The 25,508-nt window shown below is 41.6% G+C and overlaps 1 protein-coding gene and 1 pseudogene across 3 annotated transcripts in view; both read right to left on the bottom strand.

The window, feature by feature from the left end:
• The window catches only part of PLEKHG7 (pleckstrin homology and RhoGEF domain containing G7), a 74,335-nt gene extending 49,192 nt beyond the window's left edge, over positions 1–25,143 (bottom strand). For 2 of the 3 annotated variants that reach the window (XM_049884057.1, XM_049884058.1), the window contains exons 1-3: positions 24,936–25,143; positions 20,682–21,379; positions 19,542–19,564 (exon numbers count right to left, since the gene is read on the bottom strand). In XM_049884057.1, the coding sequence (XP_049740014.1) occupies positions 19,542–19,564; positions 20,682–21,379; positions 24,936–24,966 (752 nt within the window). In that variant the 5' untranslated portion in view covers positions 24,967–25,143. The remainder of the gene's footprint in view (positions 1–19,541; positions 19,565–20,681; positions 21,380–24,935) is intronic. The other variant, XM_049884059.1, reaches the window with a different exon arrangement.
• Positions 16,282–18,552, bottom strand: LOC126074802 (40S ribosomal protein S7-like; annotated as a pseudogene).
• Positions 25,144–25,508: the final 365 nt, after the last annotated feature.

The raw sequence follows: 25,508 nt of genomic DNA, 5'->3' as shown, positions 1-25,508 counted from the left end.
ATGATACGGTCCACCAGAAGAAAACCCCTGAAGTGAAATATTAAAAGCTTCGCCATCATGTTTATACTTATAAGGATATACTTATACCTATAAGGATTCTAGAAGTATATAATGAAATTTGGGGGCCATGGGGATGGTATTGGGTGGAGACCGGAAAAAGTCCAACAATTTGAATGAGAAATGTAACCTAAGTGAGTTTTACTCACTTCCTGTTTTTTGCTTGAGATCTACTTGTTACACTATCTGATAAGCACTATGAGTTTGGTAGTTTTTTAGATTCTATAAACTGACTTTATATTCTCTGGAGGCCTCAAAGAAAGGCATAGCTACTGGTAGGGCAAAAGGATTATCTTCCCCGTCACCTCTATACTCGCTTATTTGTTTCTCCTCTGTAGTACTCTGAAGTGGTGGTTAGCAATGTGCAGTCAGATTGCCTGGATTTTAATCCAAGTTCTGTGGGCTTGGGCAAGTTAAGTAATCTCTCCGACCCTGATTTAGCCATTCGTGAAATGTATACAATAATAATACCTACCTTTTTTTTTTTTTTTTTATTGTAATGGGTTATTGTGTGAGGATTAACTATATTAATAAAGATAACACACTTAGAGCAGTGTCTGGAATTTTGTAAGTAAGCTTTCAATAAATGCCATTATGCTGATTGCTGAATACATTACAATATAATGTTCTATTTATGCTTCTACCCTCTCTACTAGACTGGCAGGCCCTTAAGTGGAAGACACATGTCTTATCATCATTTATGTTGGTAGGAGCTAATTTACTACTCAATCCATTGTTTCTGAAGACCACGAATGACTGATACAATCCTACCTCATGGTAAGCATCTTACTTTATAAGATACTTTTGCAAGTTTATGTCTTCTGTAACCCTGTAACCCTAAACTCCTAGCTCCTGTTCTAAATCCCTGTGGTTAGTGGGGCTCAATAAACATTTGTTGAGTAATGGAAAAATAACCAAGTTTGCACACACCCAGCATCATCGCTGTCATCCCCCGATACAAACTTCTGCAGAATGTGTGTTCCAGGGTTATCTAGGGACTTATTGTTCTTAAAACGTCCTCTGCACTTCACACCTCCATTCCTTAGCACAGGTGAGTTCTACCTGCTTGCCTATCTCCACTTTGTCTACCAGGCAAACTCATACTCATCTCTCAGTTCCAGCTTAGACATTCTTCCTCCAGAAATCCTTTCTAATCCACATAGGTAGAGCCAACACTCTTTCCCTCCCTCACCCCAACTTGTCTCTTTATAACGATTTCACCGAAGGCTTGTACTATGTCTTACATACCATAGCATCTGAGTACCTAGCATAGAACCTAATACAGAGCAGGTAATCAAATAAGCTTGTTGAATAAATAGGCATGTTGACCTAAAGAATGATATACTGACAGGCCTCGAATGAGTTTGTTTTTCCATACTGGATCATAAATGAATAATTATATACACACACAAAAGCAAAATGCAATTTGAATGACCGATCTCCCATTAAAGGGGTAAATCACCCTTACTCATTTCACCCCTATCCCAGGTACCCTCTGGCAGAAGGCATCCATTAGGGAGGGTATAAGCCAGGTTTTGAGGTTAATTCGCGCATATGGAGCAGAGGGAAGTCAACGGGCTCACACAGGGCTTGAGCCATGACCTTGTCTTTATTACACTGGTATTGAAAGCCCAGTGGTACTCATTCTGGAAAGGCGGGCATCCCCCTGGAAGGGCATAACAGATGTGAAATGTTTGTGTTCATCAGAAGAAGGCATGGGTTAATAAAAATATCAAGAACCACAACTGTAACTATTTAGAGACCTAGGTAAACAATACCAAAAAGTATCTCACCAGTAATATGAAAAAAACATAAACTGGTGCAGAAAATGCATGCCTGGCAGTGAGCTGTATTTCTGAGCACTCTAATAAGGACCCCTGTCTGTGTCAGAGGTCCCCTGTCTGGGGTTGTTCGGGTCCTTTGGTTAACGATATTAATGCAAGTGGTTACAAAGAGTTCAGAATGACTTTGAACGTAGATCTCCTGGCAGGGTACAGCCCTGGTGGTGCAGTGGTTAATTGCTCATTTGCTAACTGAAAGGTTGGCAGTTCAAACCCTCCAGCTGTTCTGTGGGAGAAAGATATGGCAGTTGGCTTCTGTAAAGATTTACAGCCTTGGAAACCCTGTGGGGCATTTCTACTCTGCCCTACAGGGTCGCTATGAGTCAGAATTTATTTGGTGATGGCGAGTTTGGCAGGGCATGAGGTGAGGAAAGAGTGTTGGTGGTTTCAAACTGATACCTTATTTTTGCTATTCCAAGCATTAGGAGTGTTTCTTAGAAAAGTGGCATGTATCCAGATTCCTTGTGTCTCTTTCTGGATTGGGAGACAATCATTGCAATGAGTTCAGAATTCTATACTCTCTGCCTCTCTGACAAAATGGCATCTGTGTGGAGTGGTGGCGTCCTGCATAAAGAGAAGAGGGAAGAGGGTTTTGTGATACCCGATTTCCTCACAGGGAGATTAAGCTAGGAAATGAGCTAAAAATAAATGCAAAATTCTTGGGGCGTGGCTAGCAAGGCATTCTCACTCTGTAAGGAGAGTACAACTTCATGCCGCCCCTCGTTTGTTTGGAAAAACACAACTAAACAATCATTCTTGAGAAATACATTTTTTTGGTTTGATGCCTGGCTCTCCTGGTCCTTTGCTTCAGGACAGAATGGCAGGACCCAGGTGGTTGTGTGAGTGGGTGTCTGACTCAGATGTGGCAGCCCTCTCTGGCCTTGCCCGCCCCACCTCTCTCGTTCACATTCTCAAATACGGCCACACTTGCACTAACCCTGAGCTGCGTTGCCCCAGGCTGGTCAGATCCGAACGGACTAGTCCCATGGTAGGTGGAATAATCTCCTCGTCTCCTGTCAGGTACCAGAACATCTCTTTTTTTTGTCCTCTGTTGAAGATCCAAAGGTCCACAGCGTGGGCTGATGATGGCAAGAATTCAGAGAATCCAAGGAATTTCCCCCCATGACTGGCCAGGCACCCACACCCATGTGTCAGCAGTCAACAATGAAGCCACTCTTGCATGTTGATGCCAGGAAAGTTTCTGGCGGAAATGTCTTCCAGTGGACCTCCAGTGCACACACTTTGTAAGGAGTGGGCTGGTCTTGGTGAATATTATTCTAATTTAAAACCAGCTGGCATTTACTGAGTACCTACCCTCTGTGAAGTGCTTTACATGTGTTATCATATTGATTTCCACAAGCACCCTATGAAGTGGAAATTACTCTGAGGGATAGATAGATAAGGAAGTCTCTTGAGGTCACACTGTTATTGAATGACAGTTACAATTCAAATGCAGGTCTGATCCCAAAAAGACTGTAAATAGGAAAAAGAGAAAAGGATACTCCAAAGTATTTTAAAGCACAAAGAGATTTTTTTCCCAATATATGTTTTTTTATCTTAATCCTTTCATTCTTTAGAGATATACATTGCCTCTCTGACAGACACCAAATCATACACGGCCTATGCTGTGGCCCCTACTTTTTTTTTTTTTAATTGTGCTTTAGGTGAAAGTTTACAGAGCAAATTAGTTTCTTATTAAACAATTAATACACATATTGTTTTGTGACATTGGTTGCCAACCCTGTGGCATAACAACACTTTCCCCTTCTTGACCTTGGGTTCCCCATTTCCATTTGTCCAGTTTTCCTATCCTCTCCTGCCTTCTCATCTTTGTCCCTGGTCTGGTGTGCCCATTTATTCTCATATACATGCTTTTTTTTTTTTACATGCTTATACTACACTTTACTGTTTGTATTATAGGCCTGTCTAACCTTTGGCTGAAGGGTAAACCTCAGGAGTGACTTCTGTACTGAGTTAAAGGGTATCTGGGGGCCATGATATCAGGGTTTCTCTAGTCTCTGTTAGACCAATAAGCCTGGCGTTTTTTTTTTTTTTTTTCTGTGAGTTAGAATTTTGTTCTACATGTTTCTCTAGATCTGTCCTGGATCCTCTATTGTGATCCCTGTCAGAGCAGTTGGTGGTGGTAGCTGGGCACCATCCAGTTGTGCTGGACTCAGTCTGGTGGAGGCTGTGGTAGTTGTAGCCCATTAGGCCTTTGGACTAATCTTTCCCTTCTGTTTTTGTGTATGGTGTAAGGTATGGGTCCTGCTTCATTTTTTTACAAATGTTCATCCAGTTTTGCCAGCACCGTTTGTTAAAAAGACTGTTTTTTCACCATTTAATGGACTTTGGGCCTTTGTGAAAGATCAGGTGGGTGTAGGTGGATAAATTTACATCTGGGTTCTCGATTCTGTTCCATTGGTCAATGCGTCTGTCATTGTGCCAGTATAAGGCTGTTTTGACTACCGTGGCTGTATAGTAGGTTTTGAGGCCAGGTAGTGCAAAGCCTCCTATTTTGTTCTTCTTTAGTCATGCTTTACTTATCAGGGCCCTCTTCCTTTTCCATATAAATTTAATGATTAGTTTTTCTTCATCTCATTAAAGAACATGGTTGGTGTTTGGATCAGGACTGCATTGCATTTGTATATTGCTTTGAGTAGAATTGACATTTTCACAGTGTTGAGTCTACCAACCATGAGTATGGTATGTTTTTCCATTTATGTTGGTCTCATTTGGTTTCTTGCAGTGGTGTTTTGTAGTTTTCTTTGTATAGGTCTTTTATTCCCTGGTTAGATTTATTTCTAGGTATTTTATTTTTGGGGGGCTATTATTAATGGTATTCTTCTCCTGATTTATTTTTCTCAGCTCTCTTTATCGGTATATAGGAAGCCAACTGATTTTTGTATGTTTAGCTTGTATCCTGCTACTCAGCTGAGTCTTTCTGTTAGTTCCAGTAGTTTTCTTGTGGAGTCTTTTGGGTTGTCTATTTTTTATGTATAATAGTATCATATCACCTGCAAATATGGATGGTTTTACTACTTCCTTACCAATTTGGATGCCCTTTATTTCTTTTCCTTACTAGGACCTCCAGCACAATCTTAAACAGGAGTGGTAATAAAGGGGATCCTTGTCTTATTCCTGTTCTTAGGAGGAATGTTCCTGCCTCTCTCCATTGAGAATGATGTTGGCTGCTGGTTTCGTGTAAAAACCAAAACCAAACCTGTTGCCGTCTAATCAATTCCAACACATAGCAATCCTATAGGACAGAGTAGAACTGCCCCATAGGGTTTCCAAGGAATGCCTGGCAGATTTGAACTGCCGACCTTTTGGTTAGCAGCTGTAGCTCTCATGCCCTTTATTATGTTGAGGAATGTCCCTTGTATTCCTATTTTATTGGTGTAGTGGTTAAGAGAGTTTTCATCAGGAATGGGTGTTGGACTTCGTCCAATGCCTTTTCTGCATCAGTTGAGATGATCATGTGATTCTTTTGTTTTATATATGTGGTAGATTATGTCGATTGATTTTCTAATGTTGAACCATCCTTGCATAACTGGTATGAATCCCACTTGGCTGTGGTGTATTATTTTTTTGATATGATGCTGAATTCTGTTGGCTACAATTTTGTTGAGAATTTTTGCATCTATATTCATGAGAGATATTGGCTTGTAATTTTCTTGCGATGTCTTTGTCTGGTTTTGGTATCACGGTTATGCTGGCTTCATAGAATGAATTTGGAAGTGTCTTCTCATTTTCTATGTTCTGAAATAGTTTGAGTAGTACTAGTGTGAGCTCTTCTCTGAATGTTTGGAAGAATTCTTTAGTAAAGCCATCTGGGTCAGAGATTTTTTTTGGCGGGGGGAGTTTTTTTTTTTTTTTTTTTTTAAGTCACCTTTTCAATCTCTTTTCTCGTTACGGGTCTATTCAGATTTTCTATCTCAGTTTGTGTTAGTTTAGGTAGGTAGTGTGTTTCCTGAAATTTATCCATTTCCTATAGGTTTTCAAATTTGTTGGAGTACAGTTTTTCATAGTACTCTGATACAATTCTTTTATTTCAGTTGGTTCTGTTGTAATGCCCCCCATTTTGTTTCTTCTTTGGGCTATTTGCTTCCTCTCATGTTTTCCTTTTGTCAGTTTGGCCAGTGGTTTGTTGATTTTGCTGATCCTTTCCAAGAACTAACTTTTATTTTTGTTGATTCTTGCTATTGTTTTTCTATTCTCTATTTCATTTATCTCTGCTCTGATCTTTATTATTTCCTTTTTTCTGGTGGCTGTTGGCTTCTTTTCCTGTTTTTTTTCTATTTGTCTGAGTTGTAAAACTAACGTTTTGATTTTATCCCTTTCTTCTTTTTTGATGTGTGCATCTGTTGGTATAAATTGACCTCTGAGCACTGTCTTTGCTGTGTCTCAAATGTTTTGGCATGATGTATTTTCATTTTCATTTGATTCTATGAATTTTTTTCTTTTTTTTAATTTTTATTAAGCTTCAAGTGAACATTTACCATTCCAATCAGTCTGTCACATGTAGGTTTACATACATCTTACTCCCTTCTCCCACTTGCTCTCCCCCTATTGAGTCAGCCCTTCCAGTCTCTCGTTTCGTGCCAATTTTGCCATCTTCCCTCTCTCTCTATCTTCCCATCCCCCCTCCAGTCAAGAGTTGCCAACACATTCTCCCGTGTCCACCTGATTTAATTAGCTCACTCTTCATCAGCATCTCTCTCCCCCGCACTGACCAGTCCTTTTCATGCCTGATGATTTTATTCCATCTTTGATTTCTTCTGTTACTCACTGGTTTTTAGAGCAAGGTGTTATTCAGTTTCCGTGTGTTTGATTTTTTTTCCTTGCTCTTCTTTTATTAATTTCTTCTTTTATGGTGTGATCAGAGAAGATGCTTTGTATTATCTCAGTGTTTTGGATTTTTTTGAGGGTTGCTTTGTGATCTAGGATGGGGTCTCTTCTGGAGAATTTTCCATATGCATTGGAAAAGAATGTATATTTTGCTGCTGTTGGGCGACACGTTCTATATATATCTATGAGGTCAAGTTGGTTGATTGTGGCCTTTGAATCTTCTGTATCTTTACTGAGTTTCTTTCTAGATGTTCTGTGCCTTACCGAGAGTGGTGTGTTGAAGTCTGCTACTATTATTGTGCAATCGTCAATTTCTCCTTCCGGTGCTATCAGAGTTTGTTTTATGCATTTTGGAGCCTTGCCATTGCATAGGTAGATATTAATATGGTTATGTCATCATGGTGAATTGTCCCTTTAATCATTATATAATGTCTTTCCTTGTCTTTTATGGTAAATTTTGTTCTAAAGTCTATTTTATCTGAGGTTAATATTGCAACTTTCTTTCTTCGTTGCTGTTTGCTTAATACATTTTTTTCCATCCTTTGATTTTTAGTATATTTATGTCTTTGTTTCTAAGTTGTGTCTCTTGTAGACAGCATATTTATAGGTCACTTTTTTTTTTTTTTAAATCCATCCTGTCACTCTCTCTCTTTCTAGGTGCATTTAAGTCATTTACATTCAGTGATTATTGATAGGTGTGAGGTTTTTGCTGTTATTTTGTAGTGCTTTTTTGTTTTGTTTTGTTACTCTTACTGTCCCATACTGACTTCTTTTTGTTTGTGGATTTTCCTTTTGTTTCTTTTGTTTTTGTAGATTTTGTGTTTACTGAGACTTTATGTTTTTCTTCTTTATTTTTATGAGCAGGTTTGCTAACTTTCTCTGTGGGGGTTACCTTGAAATTTACCCCATCTTCCTAAGTTTAAACCAGCCTTTTATTACTTGATATTGCCTTGATTTCCTCTCCATTTGAAAGTTCTATATCTACACCATTTATTTCCCCTTTAATTGTTTTGACATTGCTGTCATTTACAGATTGACTTCTTTGGTTCCCTGTTGTCAGTCTTTTAGCTTTGTTTTATCTTTAAGAGTTCATTACCTAGGTTGGTGTGACACTTGGGGGGTGGGGCCAGGGGTGGTGTGGGCAAGGTCTGGGCCTGGGCCTGGGGGTCTGGAGGTCTGCACAAGTGCTGTTCAGGGGCATGGCACTTGGTGTATGGTGCAGACAGGCAGGAGGACAGGGAGATGATATGATGTGTGGAGCTAAGTGGGAGAGAGAAAGAAGAGAAACAAGAGTGAGAAACAGAAGCAAAAAAATAAATAAATAAAATGGTGGCACAGTAGGATTCTGTGTGTGGGGCAGGGCATACCCAGGGAGGCCATGTGCCAGTGCCTCTGTAGCCAAGCAGTGCAGCATGGCCTGTTGAGAAGAGATGGGGACAGTGCCCAGGGTAGGTGGGCAGAAGAAATGAAAGGAAGCAAGGGAAAGACAGAAAGAAACAAACATATGAACAAACAGAAATATGGAGCTGAGGGAACCAGCATTTGGGGACAGGGCAGAACAAGGGTGGTGGTGAGCTGGTGTCTCTCTTGCTGGGTGGCACAGCATGGCCCACAGGATGGGGTGGGGGCAGTGCAGAACCTGGGTGGAATGGAGTAGGAAAAGGGAGAAGGGAAAGATAAAGAAAGGAATATGGTGCTGAAGGAGCCAGCGAATGGGGGCAGGGCAGGCCTGGGGAGGCCATGTACTGGTGGCTTTCTAGGCAAGTGGTATAGCATAGCCTGTCAGAAGGGTGGGAGAGGTGGCACGCAGGGCTAGGTGGGCAGAAGATAGGAAAGGACAGAAGGGAAAAAGAAAGAAAAAACAAAAAAACTGAAAACAAAATATGGTGCTGAGGGAACTGGCCACTGGGGGTGGGCTGGAACTGGGGTGGCGGTGAGCTGGTGTCTCTCTCACTGGGCAGCACAGCATGGCCCATTAGCAAGGGGCAGAGGCAGTGCATGGCCTTGGTGGGAGGGAGAAGGAAAAGGCAGAAAGGAAAAGATAAAGAAAAATAAAAAGTATGATGCTGAGGGAGCCAGCCAGTGGGGGCAGGGCAGACCCTGGAAGGCCATGTGCCTGTGGCTCTCTAGCCAAGCAGAGTGGCATGGCTCATCGAGAAGGGGCGGGCATAGGGCACAGGACTAGGTGGGTGGGAGAAAGAAAAGGAAGGAAGGGAAAGAGAGAGAAGAAACAGAAAAACAGACAAACAAAAATAAATGATAGCACTGAGGGGACCTGCCATTGGAGGCAGGGTGGGCCTGGTGTGGCAGTGAGCCAGTGTCTCTCCACCCGAGTGACTGTGGCCCATTGGAAATTGGTGGAGGCAACGTACAGGGCAGAAGGATGAGGGGGGAAGGTGTGGGAAAGTGTGTATCTCTGGTTACTGGGTGCTCTGTCTCCTGTTGGGAGCACTGTGAAGTTGCCTTGTCATACTCCTTGTCGAAGTTTGTTGGTGGCTGTGCTCCAAGATGGCGAATTCATGCTGTGTTAGCTGTTAGCTCTGCTCGTTCTCTGTTCTCTGTCAGTTTCTTCTTCCACTTGGTGCTTGGTCTTGCTCTTTATCCCTTTGTTTGATGCTGAGGGTTCCAGGATTGATGTTTATAGCTGTTTACTTAGTTTTTCAGACCTCTGCTGCAGAGGGATGGCATGGTGCTTCTGTCTATAGTGCCATGTAGGCTCTGCCTCCTCCAAAGTGATTTTTAAAATGATGTAATGAGTGTTACTACTTCAGGTAAAAGAGGGGTGTAGTAGGTTGAATGATGTCCCCCCAAAAGATATGTCCATGTCCTAACCTCCAAAACCTATGAATGTGACTTGTTTGTATAAGAGGCTTTGCAAATGTAATTTAGTTAAGGAACTCAAGATAAGATCATTCTGGATTATACACTTGGACCCTAAATCCAATGACAAGTGTCCTTTTAAGAGACACCCAGAGGAGAGACACAGAGAGGAGAGAAAAAGTCCAAGTGAAGATGGAGGCAGAGGTTAGAGCAATGCAGCCATAAGACAAGGATCTCCTGGAGCTATTAGTTGCTGGGAGAGGCAAGTAAGGATTCTCCCCTAGAGCCTTCAGAGGAAATGTGGTCCTCCTGATACCTTGATTTTGGAGTCAAGAGTCTAGAATAGAATAAATTTCTGTTGTTTTAAGCCTTCCAGCTAGTGGTACTTTGTTATAGCAGACACAGAAACTAATACTTGAAATAAGACAATTTAGGGGGAAGGGCACTGTACTTGTGGACCTGATTCCCAACAATGGCTTCATTACATCCAGGGCTTTGAATCAATTCTCCCCAATTCAGTCATGGCCAAGGAAATGAAACCGGAACAGATCCGAATCTTCAAAATTTGCGTCAACCAGAATGATAACTGGAATGGGAAAAATTATAGATCGAACCCTGCTGGAAACTTAATCTCCCTCTAAGAAAACAAGGGCAGAGTATGTATTGCATAGCATTCAAATCTCTTGCCCAGGGGATTTTGAGCAGAGTCAGAAACAGTGGTGCCCTTCTTAAAGAATGTGTGTTGCTCTCCACAGTCCTGCCGGGGGACGGCTTATCCAATAAGCAAGGTATGCATGGGCTTACTTGTGCTTACTTACTAATCTTTAGGGTACAATTTCACCTGTTTCTCACCACGTCAAAGATGTGGTGAAGCCCATTTGAAATTGTGCACTACAGATACATGTGCAATACAGATGTACAGTGATGTATGTGTTTAATAGATAAAAATCTCATCGAAGGTACTACAATTTGTATAAGGGATGATCTTATCCCTTCCTCTGCTTCGAATGACCCCAGTGGTTGCCTGTCAGGTGAGTTTATCAGGCACTCTTCCTCAGAAGCTGTATAGTTCTTGTCTGGTAGTAGAAGCTCACGCTTCTTTCAGCAGGCAGCTTTCCAGCAATTATATGACTAGAAAAGGTAGGTCTTCTATGTTAAGAATCATAGTGTTTTACTCTATGCAAGAAATATAGTGCAATTTGGAATGCTTGCTTATAACTACGGGTTGATTACACAGGAAGAGCAAATTAAGAATCAGTAATATCCTAAAAAGCAAAACAAAACACTCTTTCCTTTTTTTTTTTTTTTTTAAGTAATCAATAGGAAAATATCAACTGCACTAACCATTACTGAACTGTAGCTCTCCTGGTCATGTTTGGGATGTATTTTGCACCATGAATCTTCGGAGAACTTTCCTTTGCATTTTTTTACTACATGTTCCAGTGTAACTTTTTACCAAAATGTTCCATTTGCTGGAAATTCATTTGGGAGGGCGGAAAGGTTGTAGTCTCGAGTGCACTCCCCAGAGCCCAGCATACAGCCTGGCATGTGGGGGCTACTTCATAAATGTTGAGTGAACAAGAGGAAGGCTCGTCCCTGTCGCACACCACTTGGACTACAAAACACAGGCAGCTCTTTGGAGCTTCCTCAGTATGTGGAAAACAATATCCACTACTGTTGGGACATTTTGGGCTCAATCCATAATCTTTATTGAACACACATGTTTTCAGAGCACCAGAATAACTGCTGGCAAATGTTTAGAAGCACTCCTACTGTCCTAGGTACTGTGTTTTTTTGGACAAGAGTCAAAATATTTCTACAGTACTTGTAGAATTCTCCACAAACCAAAGGTACATTCAACAGATAAGTACTAAACAATAAAGAAGCTGGTAGAAGTAAGAAGGAGCTAGAGGGAGACAAATAAATAGCTGCTGAGGAAATATAAAAAACAAAACAGGATCATACCATTTCCCCTACCTGCCATCTGGCATGTCTAAACCCAACCAACCAACCAACACACCCACCCACCCAACCAACCAACGAACACACCCACCCACCCACCCACCCAACCAAACCTACCCACCCACCCACCCAACCAACCAACCAACCAATTCTCTTTTTCTTCCCTCCCTTCCTTCTTTCCTTAAAGGTTACTGAGCACCTACTCTGTGCCAGGCATTGTTCTTGGCACATGACATACAACAGTAAACAAAACTCCTGCTTTTGTGGAACCAATTTCAGTACAAGAATAATGCTAAAAGAAACAAACCTGCGAGTATACTCTCTCCCTTTAGTGATGCCCAGATCAGGAAGTCTACCCTGACTCCCTGAAGCTGCAGCCTATACTCCCAGTCATTTATTATATACCATCTATTAAACCAGTTGCCGTTGAGTGGACTCCAACTCATAGTGACCACGTGTCAGAATAGAACTGTGCTCCATAGGATTTTCAATGGTTGATTTTTGGAAGTAGATTGCCAGGCCTTTCTTCCAAGGCACCTCTGGGTGGACTTGAACTTCCAACCTTTCAGTGAACAGCTGAGCATGTTAACTGTTTTCACCACCCAGGGACTCCTTACCATGTATTAGTCTCTAGCTATTACCTTTCCAACAAGCTTTCAAGGCCTCCACGAGGCCTAAGTCAGAGTGTTCTCTCTCTCTGGTAGTTCCCAGAGTTTACAGTGATAGGTATATATATTAGTTTCCTAAACTTGCTGTCATAGAGTCGACCCTGACTCATAGCAACCCTATAGGACAGACTAGAACTGCCCCACAGGGTTTCCAAGGAATGGCTGGTGGATTTGAACTGCTGACTTTTTGCTTAGCAGCTGAGCTCTTAACCACTTCACCACCAGGGCTCCATTTGTTTCCTAGGGCTGCCATAATAAAGTATCCCAGACTGGGTGGTTTAAAACAACAGGAATTTATTGTCTCACAATTCTGGAGCCTAGAGGCCTGAATTCAGGATGTCAGCAGGGCCGTGCTCTCTGAAGGCTCTAGGGGAAGATTTTTCCTTGTCTCTCTCAGCTTCCAACAGCCCCAGGAGCTCTTTGGATTACAACCATAGTGGTACATGGTGTTCTTCCCTCTGTGTCTGTTTCTCTGTCTCTTCTCTTTTTATAAGGGCACAATTTATATTGGATTAAGACCTGCCCTACTCCAGTATGACCTCATGTTACTGACAACATCTTCAGAGGCCCTATTTCCAAACTTTTAAATACTGCAGCATTTGCTTTTCATGCTAATTTTGCCCCACCTGCTCATTTGGGTACATTTCACGTTTTTCCTCTTTCCTTTTGAGTGCTGGAGTATTTTCATAGAAAAGTAGTATGTGTGTTTCCCTTCTCAGCGTCAGGACTGGTCTGAAAATTAAGTGGGACAGACAGCTTTCTGTGATATAGAACTTAAGGGATGCCAGGAATTTTGCCTTACCAAAAAAAGTCCCCATTTGCTTCCTATGTTTAAAATCCCTTATTTGGCTTCAAATCATAGCCTTTGTCAAATACATTGGGGATAGATAAGTGATGCTGTAAATCAGCCAGCCTGTCAGCCTGCCTGTCGTCTTCTCCCATCCTTCTTTTCCTTTCATTCTCAGAGGTAGGCTGTAGCTGGGTGCTGAGTGCTAGAGGTTCAGAGATGAATAAGAAATGGTCTCTGCCCTCAGGAAGGCCTCAATTCGGGGAAGAGGTGACTATAAACGGAAATGCAGTACAGTGATATGTACTGTGATAGAGGTGTTTATGCTGTTGCTGTTGTTGTTGGTGCCACCAAGTCAGTTTTGACTCATAACGACCTAAGTACAACAGAAGGAAATACTTCCCGGTCCTGCACCATGCTCACGATCATTGTTATCCTTGAGTCCATGCTGCAGCTACTGTGTCAATCCATCTCGTTGAGAGTCTTCCTCTTTTTTGCTGACCCTCTACTTTACCAAGCATGATGTCCTTCTCTAGGGACTGGTCCCTCCTGATAACATAGCCAAAGTATGTGAGACTCAGTCTCGCCACCCTGGCTTCCAAAGGAGCATTACAGCTGTACTTCTTCCAAGATAGATTTCTTCGTTCTTCTGGCAGTCCATGGTCTATTCAATATTCTTTGCCAACACCGTAATTCAAAGGCATCAATTCTTCTTCAATCTTCCTTATTCATTTCCCAGCTTTCCCGTGCATATGAGGCATTTGAAAATACCATGGTCAGGCCCATTGTCTTAGTTATCTAGTGATGCTTTAAACAGAAACACCACAAGTGAATGGCTTTAACAAAGAAAAAATTATTTTCTCATGGTCTAGTAGGCTAGAAGTCCAAATTCAGGGCACTAGCTCTGGCAGAAGGCTTTCTTTCTCTGTTGGCTCTGGAGGAAGGTCCTTCTCATCAGTCTTCCCTTAGTCTAGGAGCTTCTCTGAGCAGAAACCCCAGTCCAAAGCTCCCAGCACTGCTTTCTTGATGGTATGGGTTCCCATGTCTCTCTGCTAGCTTCTCTTTTTTATATCTCAAAAGGGATTGGCTTAAAACACTATCTAATCTTGTAGGTCTCATCAATATAACTGCCACTAATCCAACTCATTCTATCTTAGTGATAGGATTTACAACACATAGGGAAATCACATCAGGTGACAAAATGGTAAACAATCATACAATGCTGGGAATCATGACCTAGCCAAGCTGATAGATACTTTGGGGGGACACAGTTTAATCCATGTCACCCACCTTAGTCCTCAAAGTGACATCTTTATTTTTTAACAATGTAAAGAGGTCTTTTGTAGCAGATTTGCTCAATGCAATGTGTCTTTTGATTTCTTGACAGCTGCTTTCGTGGGCACTAATTGTGGATCCAAGTAAAATGAAATTCTTGACAACTTCAGTATTTTCTCCCTTTATCATGACGTTGCTTATTGGTCCAGTTGTGAGAATTTTTGTTTTCTTTATGTTGAGGTATAATCCATACTGAAGGCTGTAGTCTTTGATCCTCATCAGTAAGTCCTTTAAGTACGCTTTTAGCAAGCAAGGTTGTGTCATCTGCATATTGCAGGTTATTAATGATTCTTCCTCCTATCCTGATGCTGCCTTCTTCTCAGTGTAATACAGGATCTCAGATTACTTGCACATCATAAAGATTGACTAAATATGGTAAAAAGATACCTTTCCTGATTTTCAACCATGCGGTATCCCCTTGTTCTGTTCAAATAGCTGCTTCTTTGTCTGAGTATAGGTTCCTTATGAGCACAAATAAGTGTTCTGGGATTCCCATTTTTCACAATGTTATCCATAATTTGTTATGATCCACACAATCCAATGCCTTCGCACAGTCAATAAAACACAGGTAAACATCTTTCCAGTATTCTCTGCTTTCAGCTAGGATCTATCTGACATGAGCAATGATATCCCTTGTTACACGTCCTCTTCTGACTCCTGCTTGAATTTCTGGCAGTTTCCTGTTGATATACTGCTGCAACTGCTTTTGAATGATTTTCACCATAATTTTACTTATGTGTGTTTACAGGCACAGGGAAACCCAAAAGGGAGGGATATACTGCTCAACTGGGGAAGCTAAGGAATAGATATTTCCTTAAGCCTAAAGCCCTTCACATTTTACTTAGAATGACTTGTAAAGTCTCTTTCCAGGGGGCATATTTTCGTTCTAGGAGAAGGTTTGCCATGAGTATGAATTCACTGATGACAGTGAGAGAGTCCACAAACAGAAACCTGGAACTGAAGACATCCACTTAGCTGATAGCAGAACTGAGAGTAGGTTGGTCCCTTCTCACTTACATGAACCTGCTCAATCGTCATGCCATGTGTTAAAACACTCTGAGAAAAAAGAAGAATCAGTATTTCTGAGAAAGAGTTTATATCTAGTCTACAAGCAAAGAAATGTTGTTGTGATTGACTGACAGCTACAGAGGCAAGCATTTCTTCACTGTATATATCAGGGGTCTGTAAATTTTTCCTGTAAAGGGCCAGATAGTGTCAAAGAGAAAAATTAGTAACAGACATCTTACTTTTATTATAAAGTTTTCTTACCCACAAAGCCAAATAATCACTGAAAAGAAATTCCTGACAAAAATTAATACTGCAGCGTGCTTTTCTCTCATCCAGAGTTGTTAGTCTTTTCTTTCCTGTTTGAAGCCAAGCTTACTAAATTTGAATTTCAAAAGATATGACTGGGTTGAGGGCCAGAGATCACCTTGTGAAGCAATGTCAGTTGATTTTAGTAAAAGGAGAAAGGCAGGGTTCAATCAATCATGTTAAGATTAGATAATGGTTGATCTTCTATATTTCTCCCTCCTCTTCTCTTTTTTTTTTTTTTCCTTCTCTTTATAAGCCTCATTGTACCTAGTTTACTTTGAGCCATTTGCTTTTTCTGGAATCAGAATGGTCTCCTTGTATGCATACAGAGGAGCCCTGGTGGTCCAGTGGTTAGGCTCTTGAGTGCTAACTCAAGGGTTAGCAGTTTGGACCCACCAGCCGCTCCTTGGGAGAAAGATTTGGCAGTCCGCTTCCATAAAGATTACAGCCTTGAAAACTCTATGGGGGCAGTTCTATTCTGTCCTACAGAGTTGCTATGAGTCGAAATCAAATTGCGGGCAACAGGTTTGGGTTTATACGCATATCGAATGACGGCTTGGAATAAACCTTATGTTCCAATTTCATTGAGTTTTGATTATTATTGTTATTATTTTTTATTGTGACTGGTTCTTTATTTAGTTATTTTTGTTTACAGTTGAAACTCTGGGAACTCAAAATTAACGTCCTTGCCCGTGAGCTTCTCATAACACACCAGAAAAAGATTCAATCTTGTGTTCCACATTGTTCTGCTGTGCGTTGTCCACATGAACTTTTCCAAGCTGGCTGCCATCCAGTTTTACATGGACTCTCTTGCTCACGATTTCACTGGGGAAGACCAAGTCTTCAAGGGTTGCATCATGCACGGCTGTCAGAGGACGGCTCCTGGGAGACTTCTACTTATTTTTTGTACGACTTTTTCCAGTTGGTTTAGGCAGAATTCTCCTTTAAGCAATAAAGACAACGTGCTTTCCATGGAACTTTTTCTCCAGTTCATGTACTAGCCTGACTTGAATTTTCTGGAAAGACTTCAGCTGAGGAAAGGGAACAAAGATTGTAATAGATTTTCCGTCCACCACCATCTTCAATTTCCTTGGCTGCGGTTACATTCAGCTCCCTCAGCTGAGCCTTTAGGTCCAAGGTCACCTCCAGTTCAAGCAGCCCTTGAGAAATGCCAGACTTGAATTCACCCAGCGTTTCACCATTGGGCCTCATGGTCTTCACACTTGAACATGGCCTGTTCCTTGCTGAGGGCTGGCGTAGGATGGGCAAGTTTTGATTATTTTTAACAATATTAAATATTTTAGGCTTTGTGATCTAAATTTATCATTACTACTCAACCCTGCCACTGCAACATGAAAGCAGCCATGGACAACTCAGAAACAAATGTGTGCGACTGCGTAAAATTCCAGTAAAACTTCATTCACAAAAACAGGTGGTGAACCAAATTTGGGTAATGAGTCATAGTTTGCTGACTCCTGGTTTATACCATTTAATGAGCATAAACTTTATGAGGTGAGGCCTCTAGCACCTGGATGGCAAAAGAAAAAAAAAAAAAAAAACTAAAAAATAAAAAACAAAGTAAGCAGGCCCTGCAAAAGGCAGAAGCCCCACTTTTTGGTCTGTGATTCTCTGGCTAGATAGCAGGGCCTCACATGGAGCTCTTGTCCTGATATTAGTGTGACCGTAAAGCCTGGTTAAATAGCCATCCAAAGGAAGTAGGCCCTTCGAACAAATGACTGCTGTGGAAGAGACACAGAGGAAATCGAAGACAGGCAGACAGGGAATCTACGTGGCATAGATGTTTAGCTGTTTACTATAAATTTATGCCTAAAATGAAGAACTGATTGAGTATTCTGATGTTGGTGATAAATTACTTATTCTTTATTAGTAGTAATACACGAATGTTTATTTAAAATATTAATTAATACATTATATTTATATTGTCTTTCACTTATTCATTAAACAAACATTGCCTATTATGTGCAGGAACCCTGGCAGCATAGTGGTTAAGAACTCAGCTGCTAACAAAATGGTTGGCAGTTCAAATTCACCAGCTGTTCCTTGGAAACCCTGTGAAGCAGTTCTACTCCGTCCTATAGGGTTGCTATGAGTCGGAACCGACTCGACGGCAATGGGTTTCATTTTATTATGTGCCAAGTATTGTGCTCGGTATGAGAAAGATGTTTATACATGTTTTATGGATTATGTGAAGGCATGTGAAGAATGAAAATCCCTGAACGCTTTATTATGCTCATGAGGAACCTGTACATAGACCAAGAGGCAGTCGTTAGAACAGAACAAGTGGATACTGTGTTTTAAAATTAGGAAAGGTTGTGTCAGGGTTGTAGCCTTTCACCATAATTATTCAATCTTCATGTTGAACAAATAATCCAAGAAGCTGGACTATGTGAAGAAGAACATGGCATCAGGATTGGACGGAGACAACCTTCAATATGCAGATGACAACCTTGCTTGCTGAAAGTGAAGAGGACATGAAGCACTTACTAATAAAGATCAGAGACCACAGACTATGGATTGCACCTCAACATAAAGAAAACAAAAATCCTCACAACTGGACTGAGAAGCAACATCATGATAAATGCTGGAAATATTGAAGTTGTTAAGGATTTCATTTTACTTGAGTCCACAATTAATGCCCGTGGAAGCGGTAGTCAAGAAATCAAATGATGGATTGCATTGGGCAAATCTGCTGCAAAAGACTTCTGTTAAAAAGTGTTAAAAAAACAAAGATGTCACTTTGAGGACTAAGGTGTAACCTGACCCAAACCATGGTATTTTTAATTGCCTCATATACATGCGAGCAAGGGACACTAAATAAGGAAGACCAAAGAAGAATTAATGCCTTTGAATTATGGTGTTGGTGAAGACTGGTATTTCGAATCTCACTGGGGTCACCCATGATGAATAGGTTTCAGTAGAGCTTCCAGACTGACAGACTAGGAGGAAAGATCTGACAATTCACTTGCAAAAATTAGCCAATGAGTGGATCTCCTATGGATCACAAGAGAATATTGTCCAATATAGTGCTGAAGGATGAGTCCCCTCTGTTGGAAGACAGTACACGATAGCCTAAACACTGGACTCAAACATACCAACAATCATGAAGATGGCATAGGAAGAGCCAACATTTTGTTCTGCTATACTTAAGTTCACCGTGAGTCAGAGATAACTTGACAGCAAATAACAACAGTTATAAAACAATGGCTAATTCCCCAAGGACTACATTGTGTCTCTCTAAATAAAACGAGAACTTTTCTGCTAATCCCAAAGATTTGGTGGATGAAGTTGGGCCTGGATATTTCCCTTGCTGTCACAGAATCTTTTAAGCATCCCTGGGGGGGGGGATGGCAAATCCACTGCCACAACCTGTGTCCACACTGAAAAAGTTCAGAGCTGGTTTCTGAAGTGACACAATTCCTCTGCATTCTAGATAAGGGCAGGGTCTGTCATATCAGGCATTTAAAGGTCATCCTATATCTAAATGGCACATCTTGTTCCTTTTATCCTCCTTCCCTGAATTTCTGTTTAAAAAGCTGTTGAATATATTTGGCCTTTCCATTGTCTTTACCTGACAACACCTGTTCCTAAGTGGATGTTAATTAAACCACAGGCCAAGGCATTGTCAATTCAAAAACGGAAGCAATCACTGAGTGTGGCTGCCATACTCTGCCCCCAAAAGCCACAGCAAATGCATCTGGCTATGTATATTAAAGGAAATTCTTGAAAGTAAGACTCTTTAACCCATGAACTTGAAGAGTGACTTGGGTATTGTAAAACCAAGTTCACTGATTAATACACAATCAAATTTGTTATGACAGAGCAGAAATAATAGAGATTTTAAACAGTCAACAGATTTCATTGCACTGGAGAAAATAAATACATACATACCTGGATTGATGTAATGCTTCTCCCTGAAATGAAAAAAAAAAAAATTATATGTACACATACTCGTTAAATCCAAACTCGGTGCCGTCCAGTCGATTCTAACTCATAGCGACCCTATAGGAGCACCTGGTGGAGTCAAACTGCTGACCTTTTTGTTAGCAGCCTTAACTCTTAACCACTACACCACCAGGGTTTCCATATATACGCACATAAAAAAAAAAAGAATTACATACACGTATATATGTATGTATATATGTGTATGTATGTGTGTATAGGAAACCCTGGTGGTGTAGTGGTTAAGAGCTAAGGCTGCTAACAAAAAGGTCAGCAGTTTGAATTCACCAGGTGCTCCTTGGAAACCCTATGGGGCAGTTCTACTCTGTCCTATAGGGTCCCGATGAGTCAGAATTGACTTGATGGCAACGGGTTTTTTTTTATGTGTGTATATATAAACCCCACTGCCATTGAGTTGATTCCAACTCATAGTGACCCCATAGGGTTTCCAAGGCTATAAATCTCTACAGAAGCGGACTGCCACATCTTTCTCCCATGGCAGTTCTGAACCATAGACCTTTTGGGTAGCAGTGAAGCACTTTAACCACTGTGCCACCAGGGCTTCTTGTGTGTATATATATGTATGTATACAAGCACACACACACACACACATTTTAGTCTTTCTCAAATCCATCCAAAATTCCAAAGCAGACATTTTGAAAGAAGAGACGATTTACTCTATTTGGCAAAATGTTTCTCATTTTTTTGAGGGAAGGATGGGGTTAAGAAATTTGAATAACTTTTTCTTTTCTTTTAAACCAGCTACACCTGGCTGTCTTCTGTGGTCTATATTTGGAACAAGGCCACCATTACTTTCCAATGCCTGAGGCACCATGTGTAGTCTGACCTCTGTGAGCCCTTTCTTTAAACTGCCTTCAAGAATTTAGGAGGAGGAAGTGAGCTAGACCTTCACTCTCCTTCTTCTCCAAGCTGCTGCGCCCCACTTTACATAATAACCAATGTGTTCCAAACAGTGTGTGTCCTCTTAGCGCTGACTCCCTGTGCCTGTCTCCCAGCATAGAAGCCCCTGGCCTTTGGGGGAATGTGGCAACCCAAAGACGTATTTTGCTTTGCATAGAGCTATTTTACCTGAAGACTTGGGCATGATGGGGCAGGGCTGGGAGGAGGAGAAGCGTGGTGAAAGGTCCCCTTGTTGATGGGCTGAAGCCTGGGAGGGGCCTGCTTATCAGAAGGCCCTATTTGGGGCTCTACTGAACCAGCTGTGTTGAGGACCCTTCCAGAATCAGAAGGCAATCTTAGATTGCTGAGTCTCAAAGATGATATGCAAGGGGAATAGTCCTTTGGGCTTTCAGGTGAACTCTTGGAAAGATAACATGTGGAGCTTGAAGGCTCCTTCCAGGTGGGCACTTCCAAGGTGTTCTGCTGAGGCACTGAGTTCCAGGTCCTACTTCCACTGCCTCTTAATCTCCTCAAAGTGGGAGAGGTAGAAAGGCGGCCTGGGGCTTGCCGGTCAAACTGGAGAAGACTGCCCTGGCTCTCACAGTGTTTCCTTGGCAGGCTTCTCAGTAGGGGCTGAGGAGAGGCCCCACTGCCTCTGGGCTGCACCTCTGGGTGGGGAGACTCCATGTTCCCTATGGAGCCAAAGGGCTCCATTGCTGGAAGCTTCTGGAGGACATGGTCCAAGTTGCTGCCCTCTGGTCCACTCTGGGATTGCTCCATTTCCACATTCAAGTGCCACTCTTCCCAGAGTATTTCTTTGTCCTTTTGAAGGGGATAATTACCAGCAGGTTGTTGCATTTTTAATGAAGAAGAGCAGAGTGTGGAATCTGTTGTAAATGAGGGAGACGGACATGAGAAAAAAAGGTGTCTAAAATTTTAAACGGCAACTTCTAGGAGCTAGGGAGAGGCCAGTTAGCATTAGCATCCTTTATGTTATCCTGAAGATAATTAACATAGGTGATTCCAGCCTTCCTATCTAGATAGCTTGTTTGTTGACATTTGTTTACTGTCTGTTTATTATTTCTTCCAGATTTAAGCAAAAAAGCCTTTAAAAACCTTAAGGATCTAAGAGACTTCTTGGAAGCCACATAGCTCTTCATCTTTTGATTATTCTCTTTTAAACCAAACATACGTTAAATTTTCCTTATGTTCTGCATTCATTCATTCATTCTAGTATTTCAGTGCATTTTAGGAATGTATAAATGAGGAAGACAAGGTCCCTTCCTTCAAGGTAATTTAAGTTACTGAAGGGGTCATGGCCTTAAAGACACCGTTGTGAAATATTTGACAAAAACTTTTTAGCTTTTATCAATCTCTATGTTTTGGAAAAATAACTGGAGGGTTTGAAAAGAAAAAACCCAGATGTCCTGCTTCTCATGAGTAGAGATGTTTTTTAAGGTTCACTAATGGGGCTGGGTAAATGAAGGATTAACCTCAACCACGTCATATGGTTTCCAAGGCTGTAAATCCTTTTGGAAGCAGACTGCCATGTCATTCTCCCTTGGAGCTGCTGGTGGGTTCAAACAGTCAGCCCTTCGGTTAGCAGCCAAGTGCTTAACCAGTGTGTCATGCAGGATTACCTCCCAGTGAAGCTCTTTCTACTGCCCAAGCCCACTGCTGTCGAGTCGATTCCAATTCGTAGAGACCCTATAGGACAGAGTAGAACTGCCCCGTAGAGTTTCCAAGGAGTGCCTGGTGGATTCGAACTCCCAAGCAAAGCTAATTCTAGCATTTGACAACTTGATTGCCATGTGAAGAAAGCAGTGATGTGTAGGAAAGCTTCCATCCTTACCCATCCCACTAATTATTGCCTAGGAGTTAACTCATGTTTATTTACAGACCTGGTGTGGAACAGATAAACCACTTTCCCTTGCATGGGCTATTGGAAGGTGGTTTCAGGCTGCAGATGGATTGCTTGTGGATGGAACAACAGTAGTTGACCACAGTCTGAACTCTTTACGAGTGATCTTAGCAAGCCTATAATTCTAAAGCAAAACTCAGCAATCTGGAATCCTTGGGGAATGAACACATTTGGATAGTCACATTTTAAGGTTGACGGATGACTTATGTTTTTAATGCTATGTAATTTAAATTGCATTTACAACATTTTTAGTAGGATTTTTTCTGCAGTCTTTTATTTATTTCAACTTAATAATCAGGAACAGATTACCCAATAAGTAAGATACGCACAGGCTTATCTTACTTCCTAATCTGTAGCGCACAATTTCACCTGTTTTTCACCACAAACTTGTGCATACCTTGCTTACTGGTTAATCCGTCCCTGTTTATAATAGAGAACACTGAATACCAAATAAATATTTCCTGATGACCTGGCCTCTTTATGTGGACTATCACTATAGGTGTTGTTCTAAATTGCCCCACACTGATGCTCTCCCTAATTTTCATTCATTTCTCATTATAGTTTGTGTACTTGCCTATAGCAGTCACTCCCCTTTTAATTTGTTTCTTCTAATCTGTTTCAGGCATAAAAGTCCAATAACCCAGTTTCAAGAGAATGAATGGACTCTTAGATTTGCTCTTATCAGTAAAGAGGAGGAGTCCAAGTTTACGACATTGTCATGTCAATGTGATGACCTTGAATTTGGGGACTCCACGGTCTCTTAGTAGCCCCAGTGGTACAGTGGTAAAGAGCTATGGCAGCTAACCAAGAGGTTGGCAGTTCATAACCCACCAGCTTCTCCTTGTAAACCCTATGGGGCAGTTCTACTCTATCCTATAGAGTCGGTATGACTTGGATTCGACTCGATGGCAACGGGTAACGGGTAGAGGTCTCTGATATTTACTCCCTTGCTTTCACCTGGTTTAAGGATAAATGAAACTAACAGTACTGGATTTTAGGCTGGAGAGTTACTTAGACACCAACTAAAATCAATGCAATTCATTATAAGAGAAATCTGAAATTCTTAATGTTGGATTTGCTTTAATATTTTGAGCTGAGGACTCAACATTGTAGAACTTTACGTGTAGAACTAAAAGGCGTTAGGTACCTTTTTGAGGGGGGTATATCAGATGGGAAACTTATATTTAGTCAAGGTGGGGTTAAACTGGTTTTGTTTTTGTACCACTAATTCTTGGCTGCTGCCCTGAAGGTTAATACCAGCTTCACCTGAAATGAATGAAAAGGCCTCTTCTAACCCTTAGGAAACATAGGTACATTAGGTGGCTTCATGTCTTGAACACCTGCTGCTTCATAAAAGGGCCAGTACCTCATTCTCCCAAAGAACAAAAGGCTGAGCTGAGGGCTGGAGTTACCCAGGTACTTTCACACGCACCCATGCCCAGGGAATTCTATTATTTTCCTCCTTTCTGTGATAATCTAAGTTCTAGGCAGCAACAATGTCGAAGGAGTTCAGTCTGTTTACATAGGCACTCACATAATAGATGTATTAGAATTCTTAATCCTTGGGTTTTCCCGCTTGTCCTTTTTTTTCTCCTTTGAAAGGTAAGGACACAGCTTTGGTTTTTCTTGCTAAACATCCAGACATAGGTGTGTGGCCACAGGGAGGAGGTTATTTAGGTCTAATGGACATATACTAGAAGCCCTGGTGGCGTTGTGGTTAAGAGTTTGACTGCTAACCAAAAGGTCAGCAGTTCGAATCCACCAGATGCTCCTTGGAAACACTATGAGGCAGTTCTACTCTGTCCTATAGGGTCACTATGAGTCAGAATCGACTTGATGACAATGGTTTTTTTTTCCAGACGTATACTGATCAGTATCTTAAATATATTGGAACCGTGTAGGTCAAGGCAGTAGTGACAGCTGATATGTCTCACTGCAGAGCTGGGGGAACTCTAAATACTTCAGGGCTTTGGGAGGCAGTTTGCAGAGGGGTAAGGAGAACACAGGGTCTGGATGTGGTTCCTTCCTCAGCCTCACGGCCTACTAGCCATGCGATCTAGGGCAACCACTTGACCTCTGTCAGCCTCTCTGTCTGCGTTTATAAAAGGATATCCAAGTACCTCCCTCTGACGCTTGTTGCAGAGATTACATGAGACGAGGGCTGAGTCTCCCAGAAGCCCTTTTCTAAATGACCACCCCGTTGCATCTAGTCAAAAGATAACAGTAAATTTGTTCATGCTAACTCTTCTCCTTTACATTCTCTGAAAGACTAAATTAATTTACAGTCACCATAAAGAATATTCACCAAGCTGAAAAAACCCAGCAAACACTCACCCACACAGCTGGGGGAGTGATCTCACTGTACTCGAAATTAAACCACATAGGTTAATGATTCGCTAATTTTGATGAGACCTGGAAAGACAGGCAAGACAGGACCAAACAAAGCTGGTAGCAACAGGATCTGGAAAAACAGAAACTGAAGGATGGAAAGCCAGAAAGCAGCAGAACATTCCCTTTAGTACCTGTGGGATGGTCTGCCGCTGAGCGTGACATTGTCCAGGTGGGTTGTGACAAGCCACAGAGAGTGCCTGACCACAGAGCAGCTGCCAGGTGAGGGCTTGGAACAAGAGGTTCCACACCCGTAACAATGGATCCTCCCTTGCTGAGTGCAAGCAACCCTGATGAGAGGTGAAATGAGGAACTGGCCTTTCCCCTCCTTAGAGACCTTGCTAGCTGTTTGTTTATGAAAAAGCCTAAAGGGAAGCAAGTTCAGAATTTAAGGCAGCTTGAGAAAAAGTCAGATGATTTGTTTTCACTGAATAGTAATGGCTGACCCAATGCATAAATAATGCAAATGTGACTTTTTACTTCCTCTTTAAAAAAAAAAAGTTGCTGTTGAGTTGATTCTAATTCATCACGAGCCTACATGTTTCAGAGTAGAACTGCACCCCATAGGGTTTTCAATGGCTGATTTTTCAGATGTAGATTGCCAGGACTTTCTTCCAAGGTACCTCTGAGTGACTCAAACCTCCAACATTTCAGTTAGCAGCCGAATGTGTTAATATGCACCACCCAGGGACTCCTTACTTCCCCTT

Source organism: Elephas maximus, chromosome 4 (genome assembly GCF_024166365.1).
Source record: "Elephas maximus indicus isolate mEleMax1 chromosome 4, mEleMax1 primary haplotype, whole genome shotgun sequence".
Lineage (NCBI taxonomy): Eukaryota > Metazoa > Chordata > Mammalia > Proboscidea > Elephantidae > Elephas > Elephas maximus.
This window is presented reverse-complemented; position numbering and strand designations above follow the sequence as displayed.